Raw genomic sequence first — 25,383 nt, 5'->3', positions numbered from 1 at the left:
TTTTGGCATACATGTCGACAGAAAATTGGTGGAACAGCTCTTTGCATCTCAAGAACAGATTGAAGTTGCCGTTTTGCACCCTGATCCTGAAGGCAAAGCAGTCCATGGCGGAAATTTTATCTTGTGTTGGCAAGCCTGTTGCTAGGTCAGTTTGGCGAAGTCGTAAATTGTAGCCATCATCACCTTGCCAGAAAATCAGTAGACATTGAAGAGGATCATAGAGTCGGTGTGTTTCATTTCTGTTTAGGGTATTGTTCCTCAGTTGCAAGACGATGCCTCGAGTGCCATGTTCAGCAGTCAGAATGACAGCGACTTCAGATGTGAGTGCATTTAAGCGGCACTCATGTTGACCAAGTGGAAATTAGTCTGCATGAATGACAACATTGAACTCTGAAGTCATCTTCTCCATGGCACACTTGAAACTGAATGTAATAGTTTTCCTTATGGAGCATATCTTGCAACAGCAATAGGACTGGCATCTTGGTGTTGATGACATTTTTGCAATGCTGGTGGGCCTATCTGGTATTATCAGACATGCAAGTAGATCTGTGGTAATGTAGGTAGGTTATTAGGTAGTGGCAGCAGACTGCCAATGTGATTATGTACCTGGCCCTGAACTTTAAATGTGGGCATGTAGCCAGATGTTACGATGAGTTGGTCGGTGCCAAAACATGATCATTTGGAACCATGAGTTCTATCTTATATTGTTATTTCGGAAATGGCTTGTCAGGTATCAATACATGAATAGGCTCGGTATGTAGGCAGCTGAACCATGGTACTGTTGTAGCATAGCCCTGGAGGGTCTCCTTTCCATGTCATTGCATGGCAGTAGCTGCAAGAAGTAGACATGGAACCAATGGCAACTAATGGATCAGAAGTGTAAATGAAGTGAGAAATGTATGGAAAAAATACTTATCCTTTTGGCTGCAGGGTAGGCACCTAGTTGCAGCCATTGTAGTACTGTTTGCAAGCTGCCGTGCTTGTTGGCGGACTGGAGTTGATTCGCTGTGGCAAGAGCCATTTGTCCTGTGTTACTTTTCTGTGTAGCTTATTGCTGTTGATGAGATTCATTCGCTGTAGGTGCAGGCATAGCAGCACTGGCAGCATACCTTATGGCTTGGTGTTCAGGAGTGTCCTCAATAGGTGCAGCCATCGCAGCACTTGCACGAATAGCATCAATTATTGTAATCGGCTTTGGTGAAGAGAAGCGCACGTTTTTCGCAAGGAACATTATAGGTGGAGGTAAAAGTTAGTAAGCAGAAAAAAACATAAATAGTGAGTGTGTGAGTGAATGCTGTGGTGAGATTGTTAATTAAATTATAGTTGAATGTGAAATCGTTGTCGGAATGTAAAGACATAGCTGCAACGGAATAAAGTATAAGGATGTAAGTTGTTGGAGGGAGTAATTGTTTGCAGTGCTTGAAGTGGGTATGAATAGTATGTGTGTGGTGGTGCGTATACACAAAATAAGTTTAATGTGTGTGCGTGTGTTTTTTATTCCTTGCCAGGCGATCTAGACTTGATTTATTTAGTCGTAGCTGTTGTATAGCGTCTATATTGTGTAGGAGGAGGTCGGTAGTCCTGGTACATAGATGTAGATATTTTAGAATAGTACATGTCTTTTTAAAATAAATATTGCAGTGCGTGTTAGAGGTGAGCCGTGCATGTGCAGAGAGGACAGTAAGGAGCTCTATGTGGATTAATTTGGCAGCAAAAACGCAGGTCTGATAATAGGGAAGGATAACATGGTAAATATGACAACAAATATTGCAGCGCAGACACTTATGGTATGATGAGCGCTTGGAATTGTAGCATATGAAATGTCATAATGTGTTTGCGTGTGTGGCTAACCGGAGGTAGTGAGTGCCCCGGGCTTTAATACATGGCGAGAGAAATAGAGGGGTGGGGGGGTTGGAGTGTGCAGGTGTCTGAGGTTTTGAAGGTGAGCAGGTAAGCTGAAAATAGTGCGACAAACACACTAACTCACCCGTGACTACTCATTTAATGTTTATGTTGTTGAGGTTTCATGGTGTTGGCACAATTTGGTTCACAAAAAATTAACACATGCGCAAAGTGTGCTTTATTTAAATAGCTTTATACTATTTTTCGTCTTAACATTTTTTGGAATGCACTACAGTACTTGTTTCAATTGTGATGTTAATTTTATATTCATATTCTTGGTTCTTTTGGTAAAGTCACGTAGAAGGGAAATAATAAAATAATAATGAACTATCTAAATTCTCACGACGTTTCAATTGCAACACAAGCAATCATCATCAGGTGTGAAAACCACAGCAAGAATTGTTTTACCTAACGCCAATACTTGGGAATGGCTTAAGTATTGAATATCGCACTTTTAGCTTTCGCTCAGCAATTTCCAAGAACGTAACCTCCGATATTCAAGGGGCTAATTTATTTTCTGTCGATCGACTACAGCAGAGGAGTACGGATTTTTAGCGGAAACTAGATTTCTGCATTTTGATATAATTCAAGTTCAAGTGCATTTATTAGGTATAGCCCTGTGAGCCATTCAGCTCTTGATGCCTATAATATCATAAGAGACTTGGGGCTTTTGTTTGTTTGTTTTCGATGTCTCTGCCTCTGCTCACATTCGTTGAGGATTTTTATTATTTTCGGTAGGACCATCTGAAGCTGTGTGATCAGGAGTCGGAACCATTTGCTGTTCAACTTGGCTTGTGACAGAAATTCACTCTGGCCCTATGTATTACATAACATAGCATCTTCAATAATTGCGTAGTTTGAGAATCTCACAATGGCCATTTAAATAAATTGCATTTGTTACGGTTACAATGATATGCTAATAAATGCCTGGTTATAGTTAAGGGAGTGTTTCCTGCTGGTCAGCCATGTTACATCTGGTGATGATATGGCAATGGCTACTCAATGAGATGGCATTAGAGAATATTGTTCTGTGCCTGGATAATACCATCATGAAATGGGGCCTTTTGTATGTTCCCCAAAAGTAAAGTACCTGCCTGGGAATTTCACGTCACACAACACTGTATCTGCTCAACTCTCCATGAGTAAAATTTCGATTTAAAGCTTTCGTGACTGCAGGGATTCATCTCCTTGGTTCTTTCGGTAAAGTCACGTAGAATGGAAATAATAAAATAAAAATAAACATAATAAAGTAATTCTCACGACGTTTCGGCCACAACGCAAGCAGCCGTCCTCAGGTGAAGAACAGGTCTGTCGGGAAGACAGAGTCTGAATGAAACACCCCAGGCTTGGAGCGTATATTTAAGCTGGGTTGGAGGGGGAAGAGCGCCTTGACAAAATAATTTGCATATCAAGAGGAATTTAACATATTTATAGGAAATGCAGATATGGGTTTAGTACTACTTGTGAATTGCGTAGGAGGTGGGCGGGGTGGTTTCAAAGTCATATTATGCCCGTGCATTATGCAGGATTAGCAGCATCAAAGGGAGGGGATAGGGGTAGCATTAATAAAGGGAAGGAATGTTAATAGTATGTAGCTGCAGTAACTGAACCACCACGTAAAAAACTAAAGTATAAATTACATAGTATCATCAGTATACTAAATATACTCTCCAATAAGCTAAGCTACTAACAGTAAGTAATACATTACAATTCTATGTCGCAAAAAATATAATATGCTTCCAGCTAAACTGTATTCTCTTACATCACACGGGTCTACCCCATACTATATACTGCCATAGACAAACCCAACATTAAATTATATACTGTATTACTATACACCACCCTATACCTTATACATTGTAATATTACACTATGTATTATTCTACCCACCCTACTGTATATCACACTGCTGTATATTCACTATACAATTACGATACTATATATTACCTTATACATTGTATTAATCATTACAATTGTATACTATTTATTATTATGCAATCCGCTATACACTATACCATTGACCGTCGCGTGAAAGATACTAAGAGGAAGCAACGAAATATGTCAACGGGAGAGTGATGGTATGAGACTTGCAGCGGAGCAAAAATCCATTCCCTGCGGAGAATACAAGATATATTTTCAATGCCAGTGAGTGGACTGCGGTCTGAAATTCACCGTAAACATGAACACAATCAGTTAAGATCCGAAATGGTTAATACGTCCTTCCAATGATTGCTGAGCCAGAATCCATCTTCTCGGTTGAAATTGTCTCTGTGTTTGTATATGTGGATCGCCTCATGAACGAATCTCTCATGGTAGCCAGATGGCTTACAGAGAACCTTTGTCTTGGAGAAGTCAATATCATGTGAGCCCACTGAATTGTAACAGTGATCTGCCACGGCGGAGGTGTTTGTCCTACCGTGTTTCAAGTCTGCTTTATGTTCACGGATGCGGTCCGAGACATGTCGTTTGGTTTCTCCAATGTAACTGCTACCACAGAGGCAACTTAGTTTGTAGACGCCAGGGTACTGTATGTCTGGAACCACATCTTTTACAGACGGGACCAGATCACGGATTTTATGTACTGTGTTGAATCGGACCTGGATCTTGTGTTTAATCAGGATTTTGGAGATCTTTTTTGTGACCCCAGCAATGTAGGGTAAGGTGATGGTTTTGAAAGGCTCCTCAACAGGATCCTTCTTGATGGTTGGGGTGATGGCTTTGCGGATTGTGTAGTCGGAGTAACCATTAGCCTTAAGAGCTTGGCGTACGTGTTTGAGTTCACTGGCAATGTGTTCCTGGTCGGAGATGCATTGGGCTCTATGGTATAGAGTCTTGATGAGGGAATTCTTCTGGGATGGATGGTGGTGGGAATCCGGTTTTAGGTAAGCATCTGTATGGGTGGCTTTCCTGTAGACAGAGTGGCTCATTGAACCATAAGGTCTCATTTCAATTAGGACATCCAAAAAGGGTAGCTTGCCATCTTTTTCGACTTCCATGGTGAATCTGATGGCTGGGTGTATGGAATTGATGTGGTCAAGGAATTGGTCTAGAGGAGGCCGGCCATGTGGCCAGATGACAAAATTGTCATCTACGTACCTCTTCCATAAGGTCGGGCGTTGAGTGGCAGTCTGGATGGCGTCAGTCTCAAATTTCTCCATGAAAACGTTGGCTACAACCGGAGATAGGGGGGAGCCCATTGGGGTGCCCTCAGTTTGTTTGTAGAAAGTTCCATTCCAGGTGAAGTATGTATTGGTTAAGCAGTGTCTCACCAGGGGGGTACCCCAGTATTCAGTCCTTGATGAACAAAGTCTTCAATGATTGCGATGGTGTCAGGTATAGGAACTTTGGTGAATAAGGAAACCACATCAAAACTGACAAGCAGGTCATCTGGGGACAGGGAAATTCCCTTGATTGTCGATACCAGGTCAGTAGAGTTTTGTACCGCAGAGGTGGTTTTTCCAGTGAAAGGCCGCAGGATTTCAGACAAAAAACGAGCCAGTTTGTAGGTGGGGGAGTTGATAGTAGAGACAATGGGACGAAGAGGTGTATCTTCTTTATGTATCTTTGGCAAGCCATATAATCTTGGTGGCCTGGCTGCGGAAGGTTTCAACGGGAACTGTTTGGTTTGATCAATTAATGCGGTTGAATCAGAAATGATTTTGTTGTTTTAATGACGAGGCTGTTGGTGGGTTGAGTAGTTCTTGAATTTTGTTGTTGTATTCTATTTTGTCCATGATGACAGTGGCATTGCCTTTGTCGGCTGAGAGGATGACAATGTCATCCCTCTTTATTAATTGAGCTAATTCAAAACGCTCATCTTTGCTAATGTTGCTAGCTGGCATCTTAGCGTTTTTGAGGGTTGCAGCGATTTCAGATCTTCCTCCGTCAGCAGCGATGTGACCCAGGCCCTTGAGAGAATTTCATGTCACACAACACTGTACCTGCTCAACTCTCCATGAGTAATCAGGCAGTTCTATAAGTGGTGGAGGAGCTCCCACGTAGCCATTTCAGGCTGGGCCTAAATGGATTACATGGGTCACCTAGCTACCAGGCCTCGTACCATGAATGATATCAATATAGAATATCTGTGAGGAGGCCCCCCAATAGACTGCCCCTGGAACTCTACTGCGCACGTCCCACTCTGGGAAGTCCCCGGGGCCTGGCCCTTGGACATGCTGGTGGGAATATGTCGCTTGGCTGGCTTGGGAACGCCTGGGAATTCCCCAGGAAGAGCTAGAGTCTGTTGCCAGGGAAAGGGAGGTCTGGACTGCCCTCTTCAATGTGCTGCCGCCACAATCCTCAACTAAGACGAGAGGATTTAGAAATAAATTAACGAACAAAGCTGCGAGTCTTCTTGGCCACATTTATTTCTCCCTTCTCTGTGGATGCAAAATATTTTACTTATTTTAAGGACCGTCTGTTCTGACTTCTAATTAAGGCTGGCCTACCTATAATCCTCTCTATTGAACCAAACAAGATTGTATTAGAACCTTGCAGATCATTAAAATATCAGTACAGAATATAATCAATGAGTCTCTTTGGCAGGCGAGGCTGCATTGGTTGGGTCATGAATCCCACATAAACAGACAACATGCTCAAGCATCTTCTGTTAAATTTCGATTTAAAGCTTTCGTGACTGCAGGGATTCATCTTCTTGGTTCTTTTGGTAAAGTCACGTAGAAGGGAAATAATACAATAATAAAAATAAAACGTATTGTATTTTATTATGTTTTATTTTTATTGTTTTATTATTTCCCTTCTACGTGACTTTACCGAAAGAACCAAGAAGAAACATCTTCTGTTACTCCAGATGTTACAGGCTAAACAGGCAAGGCATTGGCTAGAGAATAGATTGGAGGATGTGGAGGTGATCAGACCTGCTGATGACTGGTACCAGGAGTGTCAAGGTCGGCCTCTGTGGAGGAGGCCCGTGATATATGCTGCAGGGCAGGTCGAGATATTTGCTCTGCAACAACAGTGAGGTCCTAGTATCAACGTGCACATGAATGGGTGGAACGCTGGGTGCCTAAAATGCAGCAAGACAGCAGGAAGCACAGCTGGTGCATTTGTTGATCATCTCAGTCAGTCATCCCTTGACACCTGGATCATTCCCATGACCTGCTGACAAGTGATCACTACACTATGTGTAGTGAGTTCAACTGAGTCGCAGACATACACTTGGAGGCAACACATTTAACACCAACACATGAGGAAACTGCCCCTTAACAGAATAACAACCTATGGTGGTGACCACCAGGTTAACTACACTAATTACAATGTAACTAACTACGACGGACCGGGACCACAGCTCGGGTCCAGTTCCAAGTGTTGGAGACTTGGTGGAACGTAGACGAAGGTTTCTTCAGGTTGAACAACAACAGCACATATGCAGCTGAATTTGGTCTGTTTATCCCAGCATTCAAGGAAATCTGAGCCTGGCTTCACACCTCTAAGTTGCGATTGAACATTAATGTATGTATTTCTGCATAGTTCAAACAGTATTATTTCAACACCCTTTGCTTTGTTAGCTGAATTTTGCTTTTCATAAATGTTCCTTTTCTAGCCAGACAACCGAAATTGTGTCATTGGAGTTTTGGGTTAACATTCATTTTGAAGATACTAGGGCTTCCAGGCATATTTATGACCATTTGCCCTCTCATTGTTTCGTCATAACAGCCCGTGTGATGAATTTGGGAATATTTTTCACTATATCATGAACATGAATAAGTATAGACATGTAAGTTATGTGTGACTGTGTATATATGCATTCCTCTGTGCCTCGATACTGACGTAGATGGTGTGGATATTCTCTTTTTTCTGTCTGCAGCTGACGCTTCCTCTGCAGAATTGGTCTGATGGAGGAAAGGTGCTCAGCGCAGCTCGGTACAAAAAGGCAACAATGCGACCAGTGTGCATACAGCACGGATCGTTCTGGACATTTGACACGGCACCAGAGAACTCACACAGGAGAGAAACCCTTCAAGTGCACTGTGTGTGAAAAGTCATTTGCATGGTCATCAGGTCTTCAATGCCACCAGAGAACACACACAGGAGATAAACTTTTCAGGTGCACTCTGTGCGGGAAGGCGTTTGCACAATCATCACATCTTCAAATACACCAGAGAACACACACGGGAGAGAAACCCTTCAAGTGCAGTGTGTGTGGGAAGGCGTTTTCACAGTCATCTGGTCTTGTATTACACCAAAGAACACACACGGGAGAGAAACCCTTCAGGTGCACTTTGTGCGGGAAGGCGTTTTCACAGTCATCTGGTATTTTATTACACCAGAGAACACACACAGGAGAGAAACCCTTCAAGTGCAGTCTGTGCGGGAAGGCGTTTTCACAGTCATCTAGTCTTGTATTACACCAGAGAACACACACGGGAGAGAAACCCTTCAGGTGCACTGTGTGCGGGAAGGCGTTTGCAGGTTTATCAAATCTTAAAATACACCAGAGGACATACAAGCATCAGACTATTCCCAAGGAGTGGAGTCTGAAATCAGCTTGTAAAAGTCAAAGTGCTGCAATGAGTCCATCCCTCATGAAACCAGAACTAAATCCCAGCATGGACACTTTTAAAGGTATCAAGGTGAAATGTGAAGCGGCGAAGGTGAAATGTGAAGAAGTGATGAAGAGCGAAGAAGTGAAGGTGAAATGTGAAAAAGTGGTGGTGAAGAGCGAAAAAGTGACAGCAAACTGTGAAGATGAAGATTCAACTCAAAAATCGGACCTTCACATCGATGGAGGCAACGTGAAGCAGGAGGAGAATTCTGACTGTGAGTCAGAGTGAGGCACCTCCCAGCAGTTTGTGGAAGTGGAGGTGTGGGTGGACTTCTTAGACAATACAAAGTCAAATGAAGACCCTGTAGATGGGTTGGGTTGAGACAATGAAGCTTCAATAGATTCACCTTTGTCACAGGCCTTTAATGAAAATGAACGTGAAGTCGAACACTCAATTCCTGGGTTCAACCTGCAGAGTAAGAGTGGCGAGTATTTGTGGACCTGTGGGTTGGCTAGATGATTCACTAGGAGCAAGAGCCAATCAGCTCCCAAGTGTTGTATATGTGGTGGTGGTGGTGATGTTGGAGCACGCACACACCAAACCGGCCGACTTACAATACTTACCGGTGCGGGTGATTGTGTCATTTCTGACCAGGCTTCCTGAGGGGAGGGGGCTTGGGGGTCTGTGTGATCCCACAGAAACCTGCCCCTCGGTGGGAAATCGTATCAAAGGTGGGACCCGGAGAGCAGAGAGGCATACTCTTGGGTTTTTTTTGGTAAAGTCACGTAACTTGATTTATTCTTTTATTTCTATTATTCTATTTTTAGTATTATTTTCTTTTATTATTATTATTTTTTTACTTACGTGAATTTACCGAAAAAAAAACCTAAGAGTATGAATCCTTGCAGTCACGAAAGCTTCAAATCTAGAAGCAGAGAGGCAGTTCGACTCAAGTCAAGACGAAGAGCCAGTGAAGACTGAAATCCAGCTAGCTAGACCCTGGGACTACTCTCACCCGCTGCCGGGCAGAGCAAGCCAGTGGTGCGACCCCAGAGCCGCGAGGGCCGATGTCCTTCTAAGGGCTGGACTCATGTGGCTGGTGGTCGAGACCTGTGCCGAAGCTGGGCCAGGTCAGTTAGCCTCCTTGTGAAGGAGGTCTAGAATTGAGGGAAGTAGGGAGTTAACGTGGGGTGTTAACTTGGGGGAAACTTCCCTCAATAGAACGGGTGAAGAGGCCGCTACCTCTTCGAGTGTCAGGGTCGCTACTCTGCTATATGAAGTTATCTGTAATAAATCCGTGTTGTCTCAAGTCAACTCTCTCCGTCGTCATAAAGGCCACTACATATATATTCGGTCTTAAAAAATAATAAAAATTAAATGAAAACTGAAAATGCGTATTTTTTTAAATTATGCTAATTATGCGTGTATGCTAATTAGCCTCTGCTTCGTTGCCTAGGGGTATTACTAATCGTGATGATAATATAAAGGTGTAATTGTATGAAGTTATGCAAGTGTATGTAATTATGCTAATTCGGCTCTGCTTCATTGCCTATTTGATTGACTTAAAGCTTTCGTGACTGCAGGAATTCATATTCTTTGGGTCTTTCGGAAAAGTCACTTAAAAAGGTTTTTGTTATTTTCTTTGAACCTATCAACGTGACTTTCCCGAAAGACCTAAAGAATATAATACATTGATTCTCACTTGAACTTTACTGATTGGTTTAGTGTGTTTGTCAGGTCTCAAAATTCAGATCTCACCTCAGGATACAGTTCTTATAATTATGATTATTACGCATGAACTTAGGAAGGGACACTGACTCTTCTGCGTTAAGCAACTTTAATATCTAAAAACAAAACACTCTAATATGCAAACTCTTACGCTAGGAATTGTCAACCCAGTACTCCTGGAAATGTCCTAATTGATCCGTGCAATTAACCCTCCATGGTTACGTTTGTTAACTGGATAACAGAACAATCAGCTAATTCCTCACAGTAAAGCGACCATACATGCCGGTAGGTGGTGTTCATTCAGATGCTGTCTTTCCGACAGACCTGTTCTTCACCTGAGGACGGCTGCTTGCGTTGTGACCGAAACGTCGTGATAATTGTATTTTATTACGTGTTATTTTAATTATTTTATTATTTCCCTTCTACGTGCCTTAAACGAAAGAACCAAGAAGATGAATCCCTGCAGTCACGAAAGCTTTAAATCGAAATTTAACCGCCTCTATGGGGAGGGATTCCACATAACTTTGAGATCCTTCAACAAACTCTGGGATAAGAAGGCTCAGCTAATTGAGTCTCTCACCTTTCTGAAGAGATGCCGCAACTCTAAGGTAATCCTTTGTCAAGGCACCCTTCCTCCTCTAACCCAGCTTAAATATACGCTGCCAAGCTTGGTGGTGTTCATTCAGACGCTGTCTTTCTGACAGACCTGTTCTTCACCTGAGGACGGCTGCTTGCGTTGTGGCCGAAACGTCGTGAGAATTGTATTTTATTATGTTTGATTATTTTATTATTTCTCTTCTACGTTTGCCCAAGGCAAAAGTAGTTTTCAATGAATTTATTGGTAAGATGATGCAATTGATCGAAATGCCCTGGAACAGTAGTGTGCGGCAGTGTGCCTGTTTGCTTAATAGATGCTTATCAATTGGCTAATGGGCTTGAATTGATTCGCGGGCAAGATTCCGTGATCAAAAGAAAGAAATCCCAACACAATTGTATTCCTGTGAGTGCAATTAACGAACCGAATGACAAATACTTATATACGACCATATTGAAGCAGCTCAATGGACCGAACAATGTTTTCCACCATCAGCTAATAGTTAACGCACCACCTTAGGATGGTCCTTTTTAAAAAACAAAGCTAACTTTTGGAGCAATCTTATTAGTCCCGATATGTGTGTAATGCGAGCAAGGGTTGAGGGGGGGCGGAGTCTGGGTCACGTGGGGAGTGGGTGGAGTTAGGGTCACGTAGGAGAGAGGATTTAGGGGGAGAACCGGAAGGGGAAAGGGAAGTTGAGATGGATTGAAACAGGAGGAGGCCACGCTGGGCAGGACGGAGAGAGTGGCGTGGTCGCCACGCGGTGGGAGACGTCGACACCGTCAGCCATCGGTGTCAGACGCAGAGAGCTAGCAGCTGTGGGAGGCTAGCTGTATACGGGGCAGCAGTGAAGCTAGATAGCGGAGCAGTGGTGTGGCTGCAAGGTGGAGCAGCAGGGAGACTGCATATCGGAGCAGCAGGGAGACTGCATATCGGAGCAGCCGAGTGGCTGTGGAGAGATTGTCGGGAGGGACACGGGCCTGAGCGAGGACGCCGTGGTAACGAGATTCTACGAACCCAATAAAGGACAACGGAGATCGACATCTGAGAGAGAGTCCTTTATTACATTGGTGTCAGAAGTGAAACGGCATGTCAAAACAGCTCAGGAGGAAGACCGTCCATGCACCATCTTCTGCAGCATCTTCTGACGACGACCTCCCTCCAGCGGTGGCGCTACCGACGATGGAGGAGGAAAGCGGCGCGGGGACGAGCGGGGGTCCGGGCGTGCAGGACGTGGCCGCCTCGGTGGGCCCATCCGCGCGACTGGACGCTGGGGACGGATGGTGACAGGTGGCGGCGCAACTGGAGGCGCTGAAGACGGTGTTGGCGCAGTTGTGCGACCTTGTGACGCCGGCGAAGACTTAGGGGAAGGCTCGGAGGGGAACAACTGGCCGGGGCCTAGCCGTCACCATCAGCCCTCTCGACCACGCGGCAAGAAGACGCCATCTTGGGCATGGCCGAGGAGGAACGGCGGGAAGCCGCCATCTTGCGCCCTCCGCCGCGGGAAGCCGCCATCTTGCACACGTTGCGGAGTGACGCCATCTTGTCGCTGCCGCGTGAGTCACCATCGGCGGAGGACAGCGGAGCAAGAACCCGCAGCCGTCATTTAACAACGGTCAAAAAATTCTCCATCGGCGGCGATTGGAGCGCATTCGCCTGCCGTTTTCAAGCGGCCGTACGCTCCGCCAAATGGACGGACGCGGAGGCCCTGGAAGTCTTACCAACACTTCTCGACGACGAGTCCGTCCGGTCCGCTCCATCAAGGCCGACAAGAAAAAGACGCTGCAGGGTGTCTTCGAGGAAATGGCGGATGCGTACGAGCCTCTGGACGATGCCCTTTCGTAGATTTGTTCAGCGCCAACGGGCACCTGATGAATCGCCGGTGGCTTTCAGAGGCGCAGTTCTGGAACTGGCGATGGCAGCATACCCCGAGACGGAGCCGGATTTGTTGGAGCCCCTTGTGTTGGGCAAGATGCTGGAATTGTCTAGAGACCTGGGGATCCCCATGCCGGTGTGCAGCCATGATAAATTGACGTCCCGTGCTGCGGCTAAGTGCTTGGACGCTCAATTTAATTTCCGACGCTGGAAGCAGGTGTCAGCTTGGACGGGGGGCCCCATCGTTGAAGGCGGTGCTACGGGGTGGGATCCTAAGAAGGCGGTCTACGTTCCTGACGACAAGGGTCCGCAGGAGTTAACGGCCGCCTCCGCCCAGTGGCCTGCTCGGGGGGGAACAGGGCCGAGGTCCGGCCCGCCGGCGAGGGAGCGTCGGGACAGTGGGGGTGCCGCGCGTCGGAACGACGTGGAGTGTTTCCGCTGCGGCTGTAAGGGCCACTTTGCCAGGGACTGTTGGGCTCGCATCCCGGGGCCGCCCCAGCAGGAGGCCTCGACCACGGACGTCGCGCGAAAAGACCAGCCAGGACAGGCAAGTCGTTGCGCATCAGACACCCGGCAAGGCCTGTCACCTCATGCATCACCATCGCCGCGCGGTCCGTGTGTCGTTAACAACGAGGTGCCTCCGATTGACCCGTGTCGCTCGCTGACGCAATGTCGCCGATTGGCACGGAGGGTAGTTGCGGCCGCTACGGGGTCGTCCACGGTACCGGGTTCTATTCAGGGGGTCGAGGTGCATATTTTGGTGGAATGCGGTGCGTCCGCGACCATTATTTCGGATGTCATTTTCCATCTTTTGGGCATTCCGCCAGGGAGAGTGCGAGCGGTTTATAATTCATGCATAGCGGCGAACGGGGGAAGTATGGGCATTGTGGGCCAGGTGGACGCCAACATATCGATTGGGGGGGTGTCGGCTTCAGGGACCGTTTTGATCTCTGGGTCCCTCAAGGTTCCCTGTTTGTTGGGGACTGATTTCCTGGCAAAAATGCCCATTCAAATAAGGGTTGATCAAAATTGCATTGAATTACCAGGGGGGTGGAAAATGTCGTTCCTACCGTCGCCATGGGGCCGGCCTGCCCCTGTTTGCCAGGTGCAGGCGCTGTCCGAAGTATCTGTTGACATTCCACCTGGTTCGCAGATGCTTATCCCGTTGAGATATTGGAAGCCAGTACCTGGCGTTGAGGGAGTAGCGGGGGTTCTGTTATCGCCGTCCACGGCTATAACGGGCGGCTCGGCGCTGGTTGGGGCACAAACGATTGTCCAGCCGGGCCAGCCCCCGTTCTTACAGGTGCTAAATGGGAGTGCGGAGAATGTCAGTGTCCCGGCCAGAACGGTTTTGGCTCACGCCACGACCGCGTTCACGGCCCATGACAACCGGGCCCGCCGGGACATGGTAGGGGGGGTTTCAGGGCCTACGGGGCAGGATGACCGTTGGGTTGCCGAGTTATGCTGGGAGAATTCATCCCTGACCGGAGAACAACGGTTTGCGCTTCGCGCGCTGTTGCTAAGTTATTCTGACGTGTTCAGCTCGGATGATTTTGACTTGGGACGCACCTCCCTGCTTTCCCACCACATTGATACAGGGGATGCCGCTCCGATTCGGTTGAACTCTCATCGGTTGAGCCCGACGGAGCGGGATCAGGTTCGCGGTGCAGTGGAGGACATGCTGGCCGCTGACGTAATATCCCCGTCTAACAGTCCATGGGGCGCGCCGGTAGTCCTTGTGAAGAAGAAGGATGGGAAACTGCGATTTTGCGTCGATTTTCGAAAATTGAACAAGGTGTCCGTCGCAGACGCGTACCCCCTGCCGTCTATGGATGATTCCCTCGATGCCTTGTCTGGGGCGAAGTTTTTTTTCAACGCTGGATCTCTCTTTGGGATTCTGGCAGCTTCCCCTCGACGAGTCCTCGAGGGAAAAGACGGCTTTCCGTACGCCGCAGGGACTGTTTCAGTTTAATTGCCTTCCGATGGGCTTGAATGCGGCCCCTGCCACTTTTCAGTGGTTGATGGAGCTGGTGTTAACAGGTCTGCAGTGGGAGACATGTTTGATTTATTTAGACGATGTCATCGTCTTTAGCCGCACATTTGACGAACATTTGCAGAGATTGGAGACGGGTTTTGCTAGGATGCGCTCCGCCAATTTAAAATTCAAACCGAAAAAGTGTCACCTACTGCAACGATCCGTGCGTTATTTGGGACACATAGTCAGTGCGGACGGGGTGGCCACGGACCCGGAGAAGACGGCGTGCATCCGCAACTGGCCAACCCCGGCCTCGGTTGGGGACGTACGTCGCTTCCTGGGGTTCGCCTCATACTATCACAGGTTCGTTCCGAACTTTGCTATGATCGCTAGGCCCTTGCACCTCCTTACGGGTAATGGTCGGAGGTTTAGTTGGGGTCCGCCGGAGGAAGCGGCGTTTGAGGGCCTACGCGATCGGTTGGCGACGGCGCCGACATTGCACTATCCGGATTTTGATCGACCTTTTATTCTGGATACGGACGCTAGTGACACTGGGATCAGGGCCGTTCTGCCACAGTCCAAGGGCGGCGTGGAACGCGTGGTAGCCTATGGTAGCCGTGTACTGTCCCCGGCAGAAACCCGCTACTGCGTTACTCGCCGCGAACTATTGGCTATTGTCTATTTTCTCCGCCAATATCGGCCGTATCTTTACGGCCGGTCGTTTATTGTGCGCACGGACCATTCGGCTCTGCAATATGCCCTGAGGGTTGACCAACCATCTGGCAAACTGGCACGATGGTTGGAGACCCTGCAGGAATTTTCTTTCGACATACAATATCGGAAGGGGTCACGTCACGCGAATGCGGACGCACTCTCCAGATTACCGCAGGGGTCCCCTTGCGCTTGCGCGTCAGGTACGAATAGGTGTATGCCGGTTCAGCTACCCCCTCGGCCTGTCGTGTCAGCTGTCGAGGTGCCTGGGGCTCCGGTGTGCCCAGGACCGGCCGATGGGGTTCTGAACCTGCCGCGCTCGGTATGGATTCGCGAATAATTGCTTGACGACTCGTTGGGGGCTTTACGGAGTCGGGCTGCGAAGGGAGCGGGGAGATTGCTGTCCGGTGGGATGCCGGGGGCCGCTCTCCGGAATGGTTTGCTCATGTGGAGGGAGGGATTGCATGACCGCTGGTGTCTGGTAGTACCGTCGTCGTTACGGTACAAATTGATTCGGACTCTGCACGGCGACACTTTATTACATCTCGGGGTGCAGAAGACTTTGTTAACATTGCAGCGAGACTACTTTTGGCACGGCATGACGACGGATGTCGTCGGACACATTCGGGCGTGTCCCGAGTGTGCCCGGCGGAAGCCGCCTAAAAACCCTTACGTGACGCCGGTGCAGTCTATACAGGTGTCTCGAATCAACGAGTTGGTGGCGCTGGATATTTTGGGACCTTTCCCGCCATCCGCTAGGGGTAATAAATATTTGCTGGTCGGGGTGGAATATCTTTCCCGTTGGCTGATGGCTTGGCCCTTACCCGACCAGTCGGCGGCGTCTATCACGGATGCCTTCCTATTTGGATGTGTGCTGGACAAAGGGGCGCCGGAGAGGCTACTCACGGATCAGGGGCGAAATTTTTCTTCCAAATTGTTGGCGGAAGTGTGCGCTGCTCTGGGACCCAAGAAGGTTCGTACGTCTCCTTACCACCCGCAGACGGATGGCATGGTGGAACGGCTTAATCGGACGCTGTCGGCCATGCTATGTCACACGGTTGACGAGAAACAAGCTGATTGGGACTTGCATATACCTGGGGTACTCTCCGCGTATCGGATGACGCCTCATGCGTCCACAGGGTATTCTCCATTTTTTCTAATGTACGGCCGCGAGAATGTGCCGCCGGTGGAAGTACAGCTGGGTACGGGGGCGAAGGGTCCTGTAAAACCTCCCCGAATACATTCAGGACACTGTTCGATGCGTCGCCGAGGCACGGGAGGGGGCCAGATTGGCTACTGCCAAGACTCAGGCGCGAAACGAGCGTTGCGCCCGGCGCTCGACCGGTACATGCCCCTGGCGAGTGGGGGACAAGGCATGGCTGCACTGCCCGCAGGTGCGGCCGGGGACCTCCCCTAAGCTTCACAAACCATGGCAGGGGCCGGTTAAGCTTATTGAAGTCCCTAACCCGCAATCCGCACGGGTTCAGTTCGGATCGCGGCGCTGGTACGTTCATACGTCTAGGTTGAAGCCCTACGTGGCCCCGCGGACGGATGCGTCATCCCCTGATGTTGCCTTGCCGGTGTCTGTTGCACCCGACGCACCTCTGCCCTTGCCGGTTGACTCTGCAAGTGCGCCTGTCGTGCCTTCTACAGACGAACCAGCCGTGACGCAGGTGGATGTGGCGAATCCTGCTCTGGGTGGGCCTACCACGGTGACGGGGCCACTTGACCCCGCTGCCCCTCCAACCCCATCACAGACACGGTTGCCAGAGACCCCGGACTTGGGTCTCTCTGGGGAACGGGACCTTGGCGTTGACGGGCCTCCAACAGCGGCGGGCGGTTCTACTCCCGTCGATCTTAAAACCCCATCGCGTTCTCGGTCTATGGGGGGACCGCCGCCCGTTCGTGACGGGCCGGCGACCCGCACGCGTTTCAAATCCCTTTCCTTTCGTTGATTGTTCTTGTGGTTCTTGTTATCGTTGTTATATTCTCCGTTGTCCATTGATGCCAGATGGTTACAATGTTGCTCGCATTATTTTATTATATTTATTGCAGCCAGGGAAGGCTGCGTTTTCATTAGGGGGGGGGGGGGTCGTGTAATGCGAGCAAGGATTCAGGGGGGGCGGAGTCTGGGTCACGTGGGGAGTGGGTGGAGTTAGGGTCACGTGGGAGAGAAGATTTAGGGGGAGAACCGGAAGGGGAAAGGGAAGTTGAGATGGAGTGAAACAGGAGGAGGCCACGCTGGGCAGGACGGAGAGAGTGGCGCGGTCGCCAAGCGGTGGGAGACGTCGACACCGTCAGCCATCGGTGTCAGACGCAGAGAGCTAGCAGCTGTGGGAGGCTAGCTGTATACGGGGCAGCAGTGAAGCTAGATAGCGGAGCAGCGGTGTGGCTGCAAGGTGGAGCAGCAGGGAGACTGCCTAACGGAGCAGCAGGGAGACTGCATATTGGAGCAGCAGGGAGACTGCATATCGGAGCAGCCGAGTGGCTGTGGAGAGATCGTCGGGAGGGACACGGGCCTGAGCGAGGACGCCGTGGTAACGAGATTCTACGAACCCAATAAAGGACAACGGAGATCGACATCTGAGAGAGAGTCCTTTATTACATGTGTATTATGTGTGTGTGGGTGTATTGTCTTCGTGCTCAACTCTTTGAGTTAAGCTCGCGCCGAGGTGGGGCTTTCCTTGTACCGAGAATAGCTCGGTTCGGTTCCCTCCTAACCGAGGCGTGTCATACACACGGCGCTCTCTCTCTTGGTGGCAGCTCCAGGCTTCTCCACTGCTGGATGATTGATGAGTCGGCACGATGATTGCCTTTGACGGTGCCCGATAGCACTTGCAGCTCATCCGCTGGTCGCCAGTGCTGACTCTCTTTCTCGGTTGCGCTGGTCACACTCTTTTCTCTACTGCTAGGTGATTGTTGAGTCGGCATGATGCTCGTCTTCGGCAGTGCCTGATAGCGCTCGCAGCTCGTCTGCTGGTCGCCAGCGCTGACACTCTTTCTCGGTTGCGCCGGTCAGGCACTCTCTTTTGCAACAGGCACGGTTGATCCTTGTAGACTCAACCTTTGCAGGAATGTGCTCGGCTTCCGAGTCCGCACGCTCATGGTTAGTCGTTAGCCGCTGCTGCTGGTCCTGTGCGATGCTCGCTTGGTCAATGCGTATCACTTTATGCCCTTTCTCCAGGTTGATTGCTTGTTGTTGCTCATCACTCTTTCTCTTTATCTCTTGCTGCAGCTGCTGGTGGAGCTGTCACTCAATGTAGAATAAAACTTTTAGCGATACTTAATCTGTCAGCGCCCAACTTACACTCGGCGACACATCGGCCCTCTGCAAGCCTCGTCATCCTCGGTCGTTGACGGGGCACACCCCCGGAGCTTGCCGCAGCAAGACTCAATTGCGTGTTCTGTTTTCTTGCTTTTATTTGAAATTCTTCTCCCTCTGTGCGTCTCTCTTGGAAAATAAAATGGAATCCCTTTGATTTAGTTTTCCTGTGGTTGCAGCTGCTTGGTTGCCCCCCCCTCCCGAGTAGAGCGGCTGGTTTTCCCAATTTCCTGCCATAATTTTGAAGCTGGGGGGGGGGGGGTTACTTTTCACCTTTGTCCGGCTGCTTTTCCATCACCATGTTTATACTAGATTTGAAGCTTTCGTGACTGCAAGGATTCATATTCTTAGGGGTTTTTTTGTCAGAAAAGTCACGTAGGTAAAACATTTAAAATTTAAATTAACAAGAATAAAATAAAAATCACGACGTTTCAGAGGCAACACAAGCTTCCGTCTTCAGGTGGAACCGTCACAGCACGATTGCTGTATCAAGTAAGATAAATTCCAAGAAAACCCGTCCTTGTATATATACTGGTTGAGGGTGGGAGGAGCTTGTGAAGTTGGTGCGGCTAAAGCAGACAAGGGCAATGCCATGGTCATAATGGATAAAGATTCATACAACAATAAAATCCTGGACCTACTTAATGATGGGAGTTACTCCAAAATTAAAAACGATCCTACTAACAGCCTAACAACAAAAACTAACAAAATCATCACGAGTTCGACTTCCCTAATCGGACCATCCAAACGTCCCTCTCTCTATGGTCTTCCCAAGATCCATAAAGAAGGCACCCCACTACGACCCATCGTGTCGACGATCAACTTTCCTTCCTACAAACTAGCCCGGTTTCTATCAGATACTCTGCTTCCCTTCACAGGCAAGACCTCTTCGGCAGTACTCAACTCAACCCAATTAGTCTCTATGGTCAAGGACATGGTACTATCTCCTGATGATATCCTCGTCAGTTTTGATGTAGTATCTCTGTTTACCAACACCCTAATAATAATTGAGGACTTGGTCCAACATGGATTGAATTCGGATGTACCTGCGCTGGTTAGGCATTGCCTCACCAACACTTATTTTACCTGGAATGACACCTTCTACAAACAGAATGAGGGTACCCCTATGGGCTCCCCCTTGTCACCAGTGATGGCCAACATGTTCATGGAAAAGTTTGAATCAGACGCCATCCAGACATCCACCCTGCGTCCTTCCCTGTGGAAGAGGTATGTAGATGACACTTTTTGTCATTTGGCCACATGGCCTCCCAGCATTGAACCACTTCTTGGACCACTTCAATTCCAGACACCCATCCATCAGATTCACCATGGAAGTGGAGAAAGATGGTAAACTACCATTAGAAATTCTGTTTGAGAGGAGACCTGACGGATCCTTGGGACATTCTGTCTACAGGAAAGCCACCCACACATATTCCAACTTGAAACCTGATTCCCACCACCACCCATCTCAAAATAATTATCTCATCAAAACGCTATACCACAGAGCTCATGGCATTTCTGACCAACACCACCTGGCCAGTGAATTAAGACATGTACATCGGGCCCTCAGGATGAACGGATAATCTGATCGCACCATCCACCAAGCTGTTTCTCCCACCATACAGAAACAGCCACTTGAAACTCCGATCAAAACTATCACGTTGGCATACATAGCAGGCATGACCAAAAAGATCTCCAAAATTCTTAACAAACATAAGATCCAAGTCCGATTCAGTACAGTACATAAAATCTGTGATCTAATTCCATCTGTGAAAGATGTCATTCCTGACTTACAATACACTGGAGTCTACAAACTGAGTTGCAGCTGTGGTGATTGCTACATTGGAGAAACGAAACGTCATATCTCTGATCGTGTCCGCGAGCACAAGTCAGATCTGAAACACGTTAAAACTGTTTCTTCCGCCGTTGCTGATCATTGCTACAACGCTGTGGGCTCTCATGAAATTGTCTTTTCCGAGACCGAGGTACTCTGCAAACCACCTGGCTACCATCAAAGGTTTGTACACGAAGCCATCCAAATATACAAACACAGACATCATTTCAACCGTGATGCTGGGTACAAACTTAGTAATCATTGGAAAAATGTTATTAACCATGCAAAAAAGATTTAACTACACATTTGGACCATCTTATTTGACAGGCACTATTCAGTTACCATATAGTTTCTTCTTTTTTCACACACTGGTTTTCTGCTTTAAGTTTTACCACACATATTTGGCAAATCAAGAATTAATCCCAGCAACATGGCAAAGTGCTGTTTCATCTACATAACAAAGGCTCAGTCCCATTTACAGCAGCCGCACCTTTACAGCAGCCGCACATTAACAACTCGTGGAACCTCCCAGTTCAACCAGTCTACACAACAAAGGCTCATTCCTCGCAGCGGCTTTAGCCGCACCAACTTCACAAGCTCCTCCTACCCTCAACCAGTATATATACAAGGACAGTTTTTCTTGGAATTTCTCTTACTTGATACAGCAATCGTGCTGTGACGATTCCATCTGAAGACAGAAGCTTGTGTTGCCTCCAAAACGTCGTGATTTTTATTTTACTTTTATTAATTTTTCACCATGTTTATGTTTTGGTTTGTGGCCCCCCCTCCCTCTTCTCTCGTGGTTGGAATTTCTTCATGGTGTTTGCTATCTCGAGGGAATGCGCCCTCCCTTCATACGTAATTTATTGCCACCATGTGTTGTTGAGTCGGCATGAGACAAAGGCGGTTGGTGAGGCTCTGATCCTATGGAATACGTATTATCTTGGTCGTGTTTGATTGACCTATTTCGCCTTGTATCTCTTCTGAATGACCCTAGGTCTAATACTTCATAATTATTATTTGGTTTATGTTTAACCAAGATTTGTAATATACCATAGTTACCACAGGTATTCCGAGGGTTTTATTAACCTTTGTTCCCTGTCTGTGTCGCCAGGGATCCGTGCTTCTTATGCTCGAGTTATATTTTGATATCCAGAGGTTGAAGATATAAGTAAGTTTTTACTTTAACTTTTGTGACTGACATAATTCATATTCTTTGTTTCTTTCGGTAAAGTCACGTAAATAGAAAATAGAAAAAAAAGATTTAAGGTGAAAAAAAGTAAAATATATATAATAATACAAGTCACTAATGTAGACTGCAGCCTGGTTCTTAATCTGAGTGAGTGTACTGGCAGTCTATAATGTCGACTTATTCTTATCACTAAGTTTCGAACTTTTACCGTTAAAAAGAAAACCGCCAGTTGCAATGTCCGACCGACCCTGCTGCTCTCGCTGTCCGTGGAGATCCAAATGGGGGTGAAGTAAAGACTGTCAGCAAGTCTCGATGTAAAAACAGGGCGTGAACGAGGCTGGATGCAAAGACAAGGCGCCAGAGAGTCTGGGGGGTCATGTTTGGGAAATTCCCCAATGCCCACAACGTCCGTGGAGGTCGTGTCTCCTGCTGTTTGTCCGTGTTTATGGCAGCCTTTGCCCCGGTGGAGATTTCCCAGTCTCATTAGCCACCCCATATGGATTTTATTACATTTTACGGCTACTTCCTTGCCCCATCTCTACATCCAGGTCAAACTTATAAAAAAAAACAGGCAGAATTATTCTTAATGTAGTGTGGTAAAATATGCAGTGCACACTGCTGGCAGGCAGGTGCGCTTGTGCAACGTAAAGTTGCACGTGCAAACCGCCACCTCTTAAATGGGAGATTCAGTTGCAGACGAGGTCGGTCCGGGGTCGTACGCTGCCACCGGAGGTGTCGCCTTGAAGACGTGCGATAAGGAGTGATTGATGGCCTGACAGGTGCCAGCCTGTCAGGTACAAGGACGGCCGACGACTGCCGCCGCGGAGGGCGATTGGATGGCCTTCCATCATCGGTTCGAGGCTGCCTATGTCTCGGTGGGATGGATGCCTGGTGAAGCGCTCGGAGCTCTTCCCACAGCCCTCGACGATGACTCGCTTTCTGCCTTCTTCGCCATTCCTGAGGTGGATAGAGCGACCCTCATGCGCGCCTACACCGAGATGGCCGTCGAATGAGTGTTGAAGATTCCGCCTGCGACAATGGAGCGAGAAAAAGACGCCGTTGGCGTTTCGCAGTGCTCTCTTCGCTCTGGGGCACCTTTTTTTTCCGAAAATGGACAGCCAAGCCCTGGACTCTCTTGCCTTGGAGCAACTTCTCTCCGTGGATCTGGAGTTGGGGGTCACCTTCACAGTGACAGAGGACGACAACATCACCTCTCTACAAGTGGCCCGTGGCATGCAGACACACCTTGACCTCAACGACTGGCCGGCGGGGCCGGACGCAGACGCGCTCGGGGGTGCCTCCTTTGACCGTGGGTTGGAGGAGAGGGATGCCACTCAGCTCCGGCAAGTGCGGGAATGGCGCCCCAGGCTGCGCCAACTGACCGGTCGCCCCTACCGAACATGCTACAAATGCGGCTGTGCGGGATACATCGCAGCGAGTTGTACACTGGGTGCGCGTTCGTTCATGTGTTGGCCACACGGCACCGATCAGTGGGACGTGCTAGCTCATTATGTTGTGGCCGCCGCGGCAGGTTCTTCTACAATTGAGGGGCTGATTCAAGGGATTCGAGTTCGGTTGTTGGTTGACATGGGAGCCGTTGCGACTATGGCTTCCGAGGCCATGTTGCTTTCGTCATCCAATCCTCTTGCCCCCGTGGAGAACACTTGTGTTGCGGCTAATGGGGAGAGCCTGGGTATTCTGGCGCAAATGTCAGCCACTGTTGGAGGGTCAAATTTTGGTGTCACGAACATTGGCTGTGTCCTTCTGAGCAGGATACCCTTGAAAATCCTAATCGACCAGGGATGCATAGAATTACCATCAAGGCAGCGGTTGCAGTTCCTGCATTCCCCTGGTCGACAGCCGTCGCAGAACGCCGTCGTTCACGCGATGGCTAGCCAAACCGTTAAAATACCTGCGGGTGCTCCAATGCTCGTGCCGCTGTGTTTGCGCAGAGAGTTGCTTTCTCCGGGGCCAGAGGAGGGGATCCTGTTAACCCCATCTAACGTTGTGTCGCGGTCCCCTTCATTAGTGGGGGCTGTGACGGTTGTGTCTGCCATGCAGTCAACGTATCTGCAAGTGTTGAATGCGGGATGCGCCGGTTGTGATTTCGGCAGGTACGATCCTGGCACAGGCTTCAGCAGCGCATTGTCTTGATGATGCGGGGCTGGCTCTATTGGTTGTCGGACACGTCGGTAATTCTGACGAGCCGGATTCCGCGTGGTTGGAATCCCTGTGCTCTGAGAACCCTGCACTTATGGTAGTGCAGCGAGCTCATCTACGCCGGCTTTTGACGTCTTTAGCACTGGAAAATTTGATATTGGGCGCACTTCCCTCCTCCATCACATGAATACGGGTGATGCACCTCCAATTCGAATTAATTCGCATAGGTTCAGCCCCGCGGAGGAGCAGGTGCGCCTGGCTGTTGACGAGATGCTAGCAGCAGACATCGCTCCGTCGAACAGCCCGTGGGGAGCACCCATTGTCCTAGTCAAGAAGCGTGATGGAAATTAGAGATTTTGCGTTTACTTTCGCAAATAAAATCAAATATCGGTGGCGGATGTGTACCCTCTACCTCGTATGGATGACTCACTCGATGCATTGTCGGGCGTACAATTCTTTTCGACACTCAATTTATTATCTGGATTTGGCAATTGCCCCTTGATGATGAGCCAAAACCAAAAACTGCTTTTCGTACACCCCAAGGACTTTATCACTTCAATTTCCTTCCGATGGGATGGAATTCAGTGCCGGCCACCCTTCAGCGATTAATAAAGTTGGTCCTAGCAGGGTTGGAATGGGATTCTTGTCTCATATATTTAGATGACGTCATTGTCTTTAGCAAAACTTTTTATGAACATTTTCAGCGATTGCGCTCGGTCTTCGAGAGAGTGCGTGCTGCCAAATTGAAATTCAACCCACAGAAATGCCATTTGCTTCAGATGTCGGTTAAGTACTTGGGCATGTAGTTAGTTCGGCCGGTGTCGCCACAGATCCAGAAAAGACTTTGTGTGTGCGCACATGGCAGGCGCCTAAATCAGTGGCAGACATCTGCAGTTTCTTTGGATTCACTTCTTAGTACTGGCGGTTCATTAAAGATTTTGCTACCATTGCTAAACCGCTGCATGCCCTCACGGCCAAGGGCCAGAGATTTTGGTGGGATAAGGCTGAAGAGGATTCCTTCCTCGCCCTCTGCACTGCCCCTCGCTCGCGTACCCCGATTTCACTAAGCCCTTAGTTTTGGACACTGACGCCAGCGATACGGGCATCGGGGCGGTCCTTTCCCAGCTTATCGAGGGAACGGAGAGAGTGGATGCTTACGGCAGTTGAGTGCTGTCTCCTGCTGAGCAGAGCTATTGCATCATGGTCCATTTCATTCAGCTCTCTCGTCCTTATATTGTACGGACGGGACTTTGTAGCACGGACCATGTGGCCCTCCAGTATTCCCTGCACATTGACCAGCCGTCTAGCCAGTTGTCCCAATGGCTCGAGATCCTTCAGGGATTCTCGTTCACGGTGGCGCACAGGAAGGGCACTCGGCACGTCAATGCTGACGCCTTGTCCCGGTTGCCGCCCCATACCGTGTGCACGTGTACTTCAGGCGCGTCGAGATGTAAGCCCCCGCAAAGGGGAGGCGCCCATGGTGCACACGGAAGCAGGGACAATGTGGGATATGGGCACTCAGTCACAATGTAATTATATTTATTATCGACGACGAGACGTGGGCTAAGCTGCAGTTCGATTAT

General features: G+C 48.6%; 2 protein-coding genes across 2 annotated transcripts in view; both read left to right on the top strand.

The window, feature by feature from the left end:
• Nucleotides 1–25,383, top strand: part of LOC133361728 (uncharacterized) — a 64,231-nt gene that overhangs the window by 1,822 nt on the left and 37,026 nt on the right. The window contains exons 3-10 of the mRNA XM_061580731.1: nucleotides 7,730–8,684; nucleotides 9,438–9,538; nucleotides 12,625–13,153; nucleotides 15,522–15,614; nucleotides 16,293–16,494; nucleotides 16,946–17,171; nucleotides 22,759–22,983; nucleotides 24,028–24,137. Of these exons, the coding sequence (XP_061436715.1) occupies nucleotides 7,758–8,684; nucleotides 9,438–9,538; nucleotides 12,625–13,153; nucleotides 15,522–15,614; nucleotides 16,293–16,494; nucleotides 16,946–17,171; nucleotides 22,759–22,983; nucleotides 24,028–24,137 (2,413 nt within the window). The 5' untranslated portion in view covers nucleotides 7,730–7,757. The remainder of the gene's footprint in view (nucleotides 1–7,729; nucleotides 8,685–9,437; nucleotides 9,539–12,624; nucleotides 13,154–15,521; nucleotides 15,615–16,292; nucleotides 16,495–16,945; nucleotides 17,172–22,758; nucleotides 22,984–24,027; nucleotides 24,138–25,383) is intronic.
• On the top strand, nucleotides 8,705–17,319 carry LOC133361719 (uncharacterized). Its single transcript, XM_061580720.1, has 2 exons — nucleotides 8,705–13,153; nucleotides 16,946–17,319. The coding sequence occupies exons 1-2, from the start codon at nucleotides 12,185–12,187 to the stop codon at nucleotides 16,958–16,960; spliced, it is 984 nt and encodes a 327-aa protein (XP_061436704.1). The 5' UTR covers nucleotides 8,705–12,184; the 3' UTR covers nucleotides 16,961–17,319.

Source organism: Lethenteron reissneri, unplaced genomic scaffold (assembly GCF_015708825.2).
Source record: "Lethenteron reissneri isolate LAM-NWPU_2019-01 unplaced genomic scaffold, ASM1570882v1 scaffold_121, whole genome shotgun sequence".
NCBI classification, from domain to species: domain Eukaryota; kingdom Metazoa; phylum Chordata; class Hyperoartia; order Petromyzontiformes; family Petromyzontidae; genus Lethenteron; species Lethenteron reissneri.
Note: the sequence above shows the minus strand (reverse complement) of the source record. Positions and strands in the feature narration are given on the sequence as shown.